Source organism: Helianthus annuus, chromosome 17 (assembly GCF_002127325.2).
Source record: "Helianthus annuus cultivar XRQ/B chromosome 17, HanXRQr2.0-SUNRISE, whole genome shotgun sequence".
Taxonomy (NCBI): Eukaryota; Viridiplantae; Streptophyta; class Magnoliopsida; order Asterales; family Asteraceae; genus Helianthus; species Helianthus annuus.
Window position 1 is genome coordinate 47,371,135 of NC_035449.2, and position 11,384 is coordinate 47,382,518.

Sequence of the window (11,384 nt, forward strand, 5' to 3'; positions counted from 1 at the left end):
TACCAGTAATTACCGGTGTTTTACCCGTAAATACCAGTACCGTACCGATACCGAAAAACAGAGAAAATGGATACCGGTACCGAATATACCCGGTATGGTTCCATACCGATTCGGTACCGGTGATCCCTTATGGACACACTACTACGTTAATTTTGTGTTTTGGGCCTTGATAAAGTGGATATATTTCACATCTGGGCTTCAATTGTTTTAACTCAAGTGCTAAAAGCAATCCCTTTTATTTACTCCTTGCCCTAAATTTTCGATACCCAATTTCCCTTACTTTTTACCCCATATTTTCAATCGCCAGTTCGCCCTTTATGTAACCCACCCTACACCTTTCTGTTTTCGAATCCAGCTGCCACAATATGGAATCGGATGGTGTGAGCAACGTGTCGGACACTGCAAGCGACGACTCGGGCAACCAGTCGGACTGTGCAAGCAATCAACCCGGTAATTTTTCATCTGCTTTTCAACATTTAAGTTTCAATGGTATCGGTTTGGTTTGGTTTGGTTTAGGTTGACACTCAATCCAGCAACCGAAAGAGAAAACTCAACCAGTAATATGCCTAAATGGATATCGATATGTGTTTTACTTTAATTGAAAACAATGAAATATGAATATTGGTAATCTTTGGATAGTACCGATGTTGGTTGGACCGGATCCGTTCGGTTCGTCACGCTAAAAAACAAAAAATCCATTATATTTGACGCATTCTATTTTCAGCAAAACTTTTATTGAACATTAGGGGCATGTTTGGCTTAGCTTATTTTCAACTTTTGCAAAAGGACTTTTGCTCAAAATAAGAAATCCTGACTTTTGACAAATCCAAAGGACTTTTGCCCTTCAAAAAAGTCATTTTGCCCTTCAAAAGTCCTTTTACACTCAAAATAAGGAACCCCAAACACCCTCTAGAACATAGATAAAAATAAGTGGTACGTGTATTCGGAATTGGATAAAAATAAAGTTTTCTCAAGTAGTTTGTGGGAGAATTTCTTTTTTCCTAAGGGGACCTGGGGCGCTCCGTTGTCACCCCTTCATGCGTTTTGGATAGTGAAACACCGTCGCCACCAGTTTTGTTCACGTGTGGATTAGATGACGCGTGGCCATCATCACGCGTTGAATTTCAATTTTTTACCGTTGAAAATTGAAAAACAGAAAACTGTTTTTTTTTTTTTTTTATAAAACATAAAGCTGTTTTTTGAATTTTATAAAACAGAAAACTGTTTTTTTAACGACCAACCTGATGACGAACCCGATCAAGATGATACACCCACAAGGCCGTGCCGCAAGAAAAGTGGTGATTCGTCAAGTAGAGGAAAGGAAGCGGTGGCGGAGTCCATCACCGAATGGACAGAGGCTAAATTGGTGGAAATGGCCAAATCCGAAGAAAGAAGAGAAAAACGTGTGGCGGCAAAACTTAAACGCGAGGAGGCGTATATTAGACACTTGACCGAAATCGAAAAAAATGGTGATTTAAAAATCTTGTTACAACCGCACAACAATATCGACGAACCGTTTAAGTCGATCGTACTTCAATGCAAACGCGAGATATGTGAAAAGTGGGGTTGGGAGATGCCGTAGATTTTTTAGGTTTTTTTAATTTGCAATGTTTAGTTTTTTTTAGTTTGTAATTTAGGATTTATTTAAATGAAATTTATAATTTATAATTTTATTGTTTTATTGTTAATTTATATTTTAAAAATGAAAAAACCATCACTAGTGATGGGCACCCCTAGTAAAATCCATCACTAGTGATGGAATGAAGCTCGATGATGTGGCAGAACTTGATTGGATGTTGTGAGTGATGGAATTCTATCACTAGTGGCGCGCCCCTACCCCCTAAATTGTATATATATTAAACTAGGTTGTTCCCACCCGCGCAAACTTTTTTGGAAAGGCAAAATAATCATAGTAATTAAAAGTCTAGTTTATTTGAAACTATATATAAAAAGATGAAACCTGTAAAAAAATCATGACGTCACAACGAAAATTCGTTTAAAATTTAACGCAATAACTTTTTTAAAATTCGGGGGTTGTAATGTAATGCGGGTTTAAAAGAGTAAAAATAACTTTATTAAAGTTCATGGGACGTGTGATAAATTTATTAAAACTCAGAGGGTAAGAATATAAATTTGTTTAAAAAACTTAACAAAATTTGAAATGGTTAAAGTGTATACTTTCAATATAAAAATCAGTATCAATATTTTTATTATTAATAAGCAAATTTAGTAAACCCCTTAAAAGTGTTAAAACATAACGTGTATACTTTCAATATAAAAATCGAAAGATATAGAAAGTTAGCATAATAAAAAAAACATTTCACACATTTAAAATATCAAAAAAATATAAAAGTTGAAGGAACTCTGTTAATGATTTATTAAAAGATAATTATTTGTATAAAAAAGTATTAATAAAAATTGTAAGATTGAAAGAGAAGATGCCATGTGGCATTATTTGGACTCTTTCATTAGAATTTAGATAGATATCATGTTCATCTCTTTTTTTTTTTTAAGTTATAGAATTCGTTTTAACAAAAATTTCTTTAGTTAAGTTATGGCTAATCCTTTTAAGAATTTGTAAAACTTGTAATTATTTTTACCACATTATTTCAAAATTTTGTCTATCAATGCTTTACGTTTAATGTAAAAATTTAAATGCTTTAACAGTTTTTCACACCTTGGATACTTATTTTATGCCTTTCAATATTTCTCACCATCAATCGAATTTCGTTTACAGATCACGGCATCGCTGAAACTTCACTAATGCATCTCTCAAGTGATAGTGCATTCATGTGTTTAGCGATGATGCAGTTGCAACTGTTATTCGATGATGAGTTTGACGAAATGTGTTTAGATTTTATGAAACTGTTATCACAAGATGAGAAAGACGAAGAGGGGTCAAGTTCTAGCCGTCAGGAACGGAAACGCAAGTTTATAGATATGGGTCGTAAAGATGGAGACATACGTCTTTGGAATGACTATTTTGGTCCGGATCCGAATTTTGACGGTGATTCGTTTAGACAACGGTTTCGGATGAGCAGACAACTGTTCAATCGAATTTTTGAAGGTATTTCAAACCATTCTGCGTACTTTAAACAAAGATATGATGGGTTGGATAAAAAAGGTGTTTCCCCGTTACAAAAATGCATATGTGCTATACGTCAGTTGGCATCTGGCACGTTAGGTGATCAAATCGATGAATACATACGAATTGGTGAAAGGACTGCAAATGATTGTCTACAAAATTTTTGTAGAAGTGTTATTGAAGTTTTTTCAGAACAATATTTAAGAAAGCCAAACCCTAGTGATATCAAACGGTTACTAGAAAGACATTTGACCAAACACGGGTTTCCTGGAATGTTGGGAAGCATTGGTTGTATGCATTGTACTTGGAAAAATTACACAGGCCATACACAAGGCGAACATGGATATCCAACAATTATGCTAGAGGTAGTTGCATCACAAGATCTTTGGATTTGGCATTCTTATTTCGGCATAAAGGGATGTGACAATGATACTAACGTGTTAAATCAATCGATAGTATTCAATTATGTTTTACATGGTAGCGTGCCTTTATATCATTTTACAGCAAATGGTAAAGAATACACACGAGCATACTACCTTGCAGATAACGTATATCCTGAATGTGCTACACTAGTAAAAAGTTTTACGCATCCACAAGACCCAAAGAGTATAAAGTTCGCACAAAAACATGAGTCTGCAAGAAAGGATGTTGATAGAGCTTTCGAAGTACTCCAAGCTCGATGGGCAATTGTACGAGGTTCAGCAAAAGTTTGGAGTGTGAAAGTAATAAGCGATATAATGCTTGCATGCATTATAATACATAATATGATTGTAGAGGATGAAGGACCTTCCATAATAGATTGGTCGAGTGGTGATGATGATGGCGACGAGGATGATGAGGAAGATGAAGATCCACCAAATTATGTACGGGGAGCCACAATTGAATTTGAACATTACCTTAAAAGGTTTGATGATCTACGCGATAAGTCAATTTATCATCAACTTCAACATGATTTGGTGGAACATGTTTGGAATCTTGAAGGGTGATTGTATTTATGTTTTGTAGTAGTTAAATCTATGTAATGTTTAGTTGTGTTTTTATCAAGTTTATAGTTTTAATTTTTAATGTTTAAAACTATGCAATGCTTAATTTTCTCCCTAAACTTTTAAAATCCAAACACTCATTATATAACATCTAAATATATTTAATCATATTTTCTTAATGTGAAATATGTAAATGTAGCTAGATGTAACTCAAGTACATAGGTCATTATAACTCAAATACACCAGATGCATCAATTGCAAAAAGAAATAAAAAGTACAAACATGGAGGTCGAAACATGTATACATTTTATCTTTTGAGGTCTTGTGTTGACCCATATTATAGAACGAAGAACTGAGCAAAAAGTAACTAAACCCTAATTTCTAAATCTAACCCAAATAATCAAACCAAATCAAACCAAAAAATAAAAACAAAATGCAAGATAAAAAATCAAAATCAGAGAAAACATTTTAGAATAATTAGGGTCCATGTGAGTCTTGCCCTTCATCATCACCACACTTTTGTTTATCTTAGAAGATGGTTCCATCATCTTCATCGATCTCGCAAACCAAAAAGAACCCAGATGAACCAGTGTCATCATCATTGGTTCAAGCAACAGTAACTCGACACAGTAACATTGAAACAAACCAAAAAATCAAGAATTTCAAGAACCATCATCATCAAACAAACTTAAACTGGCGGCCACACAGAGGCTGCCACCAAGGTTTACATCCAAGAACAACGTCGATTATACTTCATCGAGTATAACACAAGGGAGAGAGAAAGAGAAAGAATGCCGCACAGGTTCACCGCCACCATAGACAGCCGGAAAGTTGTCGACAACAGAGAGTTGTTTCTCTCTCTAGAAACCTCGTTCTCTGTCTACAAAATCAGACCTTAGTAGGTCCGTAAATGATCGTTTGTCGGAAAAAAGACACAGAAGAACACACAGGTGCGTAGCCGTCAAGACAACACCCATCTCGCTTTGTTTCTCTCTCTAGAAACCCCATCGATATTCCTCTCTCTACAAAACGCGTAAGGTCCGTAAATGGTCAGGCAACAACTCGTCGGAAAATGTATGCAATTGAGGGTGAAAGGGGTGCACCCCTTCATGAGATGGGGTAAAATTTCCACTCACCCACAATAACACCGGTACACATTCGAGATCCTCCAGTCGAGTCTGCTCTCGATGACAGTGTGTTAAACGAGCTTATGGATGAAGATACACATTGGAGACTAAAACATGATCTCGTTGAGCATCTCGGAAGAATAGATTTACCCCACCTATTGGTGGAATCCGACGAAGAGTAGTAATTTTAGTTAGTTTAATCTAGTTTATTTTAAGTATTTTTAATTAATGTTATGTTTTTTATTTTATTTTTAATTTAATGTAATGTTTTTTTAATTTATTGTACTTTTATTAATTAAGTAGTTTAAAAAAAATAGTGGTGACCATCCCTTATGTTTTTTGGGCAAGAGGGGTGTAAGAGAGGGGAATTGGCATGGCACCTAATGATTGGGTGAGTGGAAATTTTACCCCATCTCATGAAGGGGTGCACCCCTTTCACCCTCAATTGCATACATTTTCCGACGAGTTGTTGCCTGACCATTTACGGACCTTACATGTTTTGTAGAGAGAGGAACATCGATAGGGTTTCTAGAGAGAGAAACAAAGCGAGATGGGTGTTGTCTTGATGTTCTCGACGGCTATGCACCTGTGTGTTCTTCTGTGTCTTTTTTCCGACAAACGATCATTTACGGACCTACTAAGGTCTGATTTTGTAGACAGAGAACGAGGTTTCTAGAGAGAGAAACAACTCTCTGTTGTCGACAACTTTCCGGCTGTCTATGGTGGCGGTGAACCTGTGCGGCATTCTTTCTCTTTCTCTCTCCCTTGTGTTATACTCGATGAAGTATAATCGATGTTGTTCTTGGATGTAAACCTTGGTGGCAGCCTCTGTGTGGCCGCCAGTTTAAGTTTGTTTGATGATGATGGTTCTTGAAATTCTTGATTTTTTGGTTTGTTTCAATGTTACTGTGTCGAGTTACTGTTGCTTGAACCAATGACATTGGTTCATCTGGGTTCTTTTTGGTTTGCGAGATCGATGAAGATGATGGAACTATCTTCTAAGATAAACAAAAGTGTGGTGATGATGAAGGGCAAGACTCACATGGACCCTAATTATTCTAAAATGTTTTCTCTGATTTTGATTTTAAACTACTTAATTAATGAAAGTACAATAAATTAAAAAACATTACATTAAATTAAAAATAAAATAAAAAAACATAACATTAATTAAAAATACTTAAAATAAACTAGATTAAACTAACTAAAATTACTACTCTTCGTCGGATTCCACCAATAGGTGGGGTAAATCTATTCTTCCGAGATGCTCAACGAGATCATGTTTTAGTCTCCAATGTGTATCTTCATCCATAAGCTCGTTTAACACACTGTCATCGATAGCAGGCTCGACTGGAGGATCTCGAATGTGTACCGGTGTTACTGTGTTTCCGTCGTCTTTTAAAATCATGTTATGTAAAATAATACACGTATACAGCACGTACCTAATTTTTTCCACACTCCTAGCACGCATTGGCCGATTCATTATACCCCGTTTTGACTTTAAAACACCAAAAGTCCGTTCCACATCTATTCTTGCCGCCTCGTGTTGATTCTTGAGAAATGAGGAAATGGGTTGGTGTGAATTTATTTAAAATGGGTTGGGTTTATATAGTTTAAATATATAAAAAAAACTTTTTTTTAATATTAACTGCTATATAGCCGTTGAAGTCAAACATCGTGCCCAATGGTCATCTTTTTCCATGCGGTGAGTCTTCCCCGCTTTTTCAGTTTGCCGCACGGTGTCGAGGATCGGCGGCGGTGTTCCCCCCGCGGTGAAAGGGTTCACCGCCTTCACCCCGCAACCGCCCCGTTCACCCTAAGAGAGTTTCAAAGAGAGAAGAGATCAGAGATAGATCTTTGGGTTTTAAAAAGCCAAAAGAAAGATATCAAACAAATATAAGGGCTAGATAAGAAACAAATAAGTATACGATATTGGATTGGTACAACTGTAACATGAAAGGAAAACAATAAAGCAACTTTCCAATCCAAGTTGTATGGTACAAGTATAATATGCAAGGAAACAATAAAAGGACAATGTACATACCTCTTTGCATATGAATGTTATAATTTATAGTATTATATAATATGTAATATATAATCTATTATCTATTATTTATAATAAATGAATAGAATTTGGGCCACGTGTCACTTGATTAGAGCGTCCTGGATTTATTTTTGGCAGGAAAATCCCGAGTCATTATTTTCATCAATGAAGACCCATTTCATCAACAAGACCCAACCATGTTATATGGATCCTATTTAAACCACAAAACATATGCACCTTTTCATCTCTCCCTAAAAAACCCTAGATCGGCCAGAAAAGTTGTGTCACACCCCAACCGATGGCGGAATCATCGGGGCGCGGCACTGAGCGAAACAGATTGTCCAGAAGTTTCCATAACAATTATCATTACCAATCAGTTTAAAGTAACATGTCCCATACCATGTCTCAAAAGGTAAACAAATTATTACAGACAAAATCTAGGCAAGTAGTTTTATTCCGACAACTCAGATTTTACAAAATTGCCCAATTGTTTATCTGCTTCTAGAGACTCTTGATTTCAGATCTACAGACAACTATTTGTTGGACTCTAGAAGCTTATTCTAGCCTCGCTTTCCTAGCAGATAAGCATCCTAATTACCTGTCACATACGTTAAAATAAAAGTCAATACACATAGTGTAAAGGCGAGCATACAAGTTTAATAATAGCATATAGAGTTCGAAATAGTTTACGCATAACCAACACGTACATAGAGGAAAACGAAGCATGTTAATTATCGACACGGATCTATCGATACCAATGACTGCGGGTTGACTGCCCGAGGCAGTTCGCAATACATGATCACCATTGTAATCCATGCAAGTAATTGTCCTTAACACCCCCGCATGAGCGGGTGCTAAGTCCAAACTATAGTACTATCGTCGTTAAGGCAGGTAGACAACATTCCATGTGTAAACATAACAAACAAGCATTCATTAAGTCACGTAATACATGCGGTAACGGTTAGCGTTTAAAATACTGCGTAGTGTGTTCGATGTGGTTTCGTATAAGTAATGTATGTAACACCCAAAAGTGCTTAAAGCAAAAAGGGATCGAGTATACTCACAGCGGTTGGATGGATTGAAGGGAACGCTTGAGAGTAAGGTTAGCCTGAATAGTTCGATAGAATAACCCGGTAAGTGACGTGCAAAACGAGGATAAGTGTTGGTGGGTAGGACAGCTGGTCGATCGGGTGGCAGTCCGATAGGACAGCTGACCGTGCGAGTGGGTGACCGTTCAGACGGCTGTCCGTTCGGACGGTTGTCCGATCGGTTGGTCGTTCGAGTGGATTGTTTCTTCCTTTAGGAAGGATGTGTTTGTGTATGATGGTTTGACTTTTGAAGTTTTCGTTGTAGCATTTGAAACATTTGAAGTACCTTCACCTTCCAGGTCGGTCGATCGGACGGTCGTTCGATCGGCCGGCAACCCGATCGGTTGGCACCTTAGTGAGAACAAGTTCACAGCAGAATGTCACTCGATCGGACGACAGTTCGATCGGGCGGCATTCCTAGTGCATTGAACGTGTTGAAAAATCGATTAAACGTTAAAGCTCAAGTATCTCATGATCCGAAGAGTAATCCGATCGGATGGTAGTCCGATCGAATCAGCAGTTCGTTCAATACCCAAGCTTCAAAGATTAGAAAAAGTGATAGAATGTGGGACCCATAGTGCAAGCCGATCGGTTGGCCGGCCGTTCGGGTGGCTGTCCGTTCGGACAGCAGTCCGATCGGACGGCACCCCGTCCTGGTCATCCCGTTCGTCTTACACTTGGTTGTTTTTGATTGTTTATCATTTTATCGAGGCTTTTTGATAACGAGTCAAACAATCGGAAACTCGTTAATACTTGGTCCTCCTGATCAGACTGGAATCACCCAAACCCGACTAGTGAACTGTTAGAGACGCAGTTCTTGTTTAACCCGAAACCGATGAACCTCGTGGGTAGGATCGGATCTTGAGCTAACGTAACCACAGATCGGGTAGTAAGTCGGCATCAGTTCCGAGTCTATCGGTTTTGAGTGCATTAAGTGTAAAAGAGTTGAAAGAAAGTTAGAAACCATCTTTCAATCCTTTTCACCGTAAATATGTTTAGATTTATGAAAGATCTTTGATAGTTTATGTGAAAATCGGTTAGATCCAAGTCGTTCTTGGTGGATGGAGGTCAAAACATGAAGTTCTTCAAGAACACATGATGACATCACCCTAGAACACTTGAATCTTGGTGATTTCACGATTAAAAGTTAAAATCTAAAAGATAGAAAGGTGTAGGAGTGCGTGTAGATCAAGAAAGTACAAGATTTAGAGCGAGATCTTACCGAAATCGTGAGAAATCTGAGAAAAGGTGAAGTGCACGAGCTGGTCGGTCAGAGGGTTTCCAAAAGTGGAAATGATGACAATGACAGGGGTATTTATAGAGTTCCAAAAAAGGAAAGTGCTGGCCGATCAGCCATGCAGCTCGATCGGACAGCAGTCCGGCCGGACGGCTGGTCGATCGGCTGGGTGCCTGATCGATCGGTCGTCTTAGTGGGGGGTTCGATGCGACGATTTTTGATACTTCGATTTCGATTGCGAACGATGCGAATGCGATAGAGTTTACTATTCAAATTACTTTTAATCCCAACCACTCATATCTCGCGCTGTCTCTTCGCCACTAATTATCATACTATATTAACATACAATCATCCTTATTTCGTATTCGTTTTCCGATTGCGATTTGATTGCAATTGAGTTTGATTGCGATTCGATTGTTTACCACACAATACATAAATAAACATGCACAAGTGACACATAAGGCACACATACACGTATAACAATCACCAAAAATGCGTAATTCGAGTTGCGAGTGCGATGATGATTAGATTAGATTGATTAGCGTTTAATTAACTTTATCGCATTGTTACTTCCTATTGTTCACAGTCGTAAAGTGGTTCGTAGCGATAAATATTCAGTTACTTCGATTGTAATTAATTACTCCACATAATACAACTAACGTAAAACATAAAATAGACTATCTACAGTCATAGAAGTCAAAACAGGAATTGAGCAAGGAGAGACAGATTGCAATTTGCAATCTTTTCTCCCTTGACTTCAATCTTGACTTTGACTTTGACTTTCGAAACACGGGGTGTTACAAGTTGTTCCTCTCCCGCTATCTTCCCTCCATTATCCCTTCATCATCTTCAATACATCATTTATATGTTGAAGGTACGGTTATTATTTTTGCTAAATCTTTACATAGAATTTGAGGATGGATCTTCTTCTTGAAACCTTTGTAACTCAAACCCTAAAATCCAACATCTTCCTCTGCTTTTTCTTTATTCGGTTGAATCATTGTTCTATCATTTAGATTGTTGGTTTAGGTAATCATTATCATCTTTGCTAAATCTTATTTCTTTTGTTAACCGATCTGTTCTATGTTATGTGTTCCTTTGAGATTTTTATTAAAACTGGCTCATAGATTTTTCTTATTTGATAGAAATCTTAAATTTGTTTAATTTGCGAGGTTTCTTTTTGAATTGTGGATGTAGGGTTTCGATTATATGGATTGATTATAAACTATTTTTTTTTTGTGATTTATGCTAAATTTGAGTAGTAGCTAAATTTAGGAATTTCTGAATTTTTTAGATATTGGGCTTACCCTTTTCCTCCATCGTATGTCAGATCTGCTATTAGAGAGAGAGAAAGATAGGGGAGGAAGACCGCAACCATTTGTGACTTAGATCATGAATGCTTAGGTAAATCTTAAATCTGCAAACCTTTATTGATTTTTCATCGTTTAGATGCTTGCTAGCGTGTTCTTCGGTTGGGTTTTGTTTATGCAATCAATGGGGTTTTTTCAATCAGGTTCGTGTAGGTTAACATGTCACTTGGGAATTCATTACATATGTTTTGCTTCAGCATCATTGAAGTTGCTGGTAACATCCATTTTTGACCGTTCGCAGGCTATCGGAAGTTAACGAGTCACCGATGTCTGTTTTAATTGTTTTGCTTTGTTGCCTGCATTACTCATTGCACTAGGTATTTCGTTACAGTTTAATCTAAGTATTTGGGATTACCCTATCCGGTTCGGAGAAGGTGTCAAACCGAATGGCGGAGAATACTATGTCGGGTCTGGTCAACTGGGTTGCATACAGTCACTGAGTCCATAATTGAA

General features: G+C 37.4%; 1 protein-coding gene across 1 annotated transcript; it reads left to right on the top strand.

The window, feature by feature from the left end:
• Positions 1–206: 206 nt before the first annotated feature.
• Positions 207–4,150, top strand: LOC110921547 (putative nuclease HARBI1). The gene is made up of 2 exons (XM_022165884.2): positions 207–450; positions 2,738–4,150. Exons 1-2 carry the CDS (start codon positions 366–368, stop codon positions 4,069–4,071), a joined length of 1,419 nt encoding a protein of 472 aa, XP_022021576.1. The 5' UTR covers positions 207–365; the 3' UTR covers positions 4,072–4,150.
• The last annotated feature ends 7,234 nt before the right edge of the window (positions 4,151–11,384 follow it).

What these genes read in the sequence shown, in the direction of transcription:
- LOC110921547 (XM_022165884.2), top strand. Translation starts at nt 366, where the DNA reads ATGGAATCGGATGGTGTGAGCAACGTGTCGGACACTGCAAGCGACGAC. An exon ending in CTGTGCAAGCAATCAACCCG is followed by an intron (nt 451 to 2,737) that starts GTAATTTTTCAT and finishes TTTCGTTTACAG; the next exon opens with ATCACGGCATCGCTGAAACT.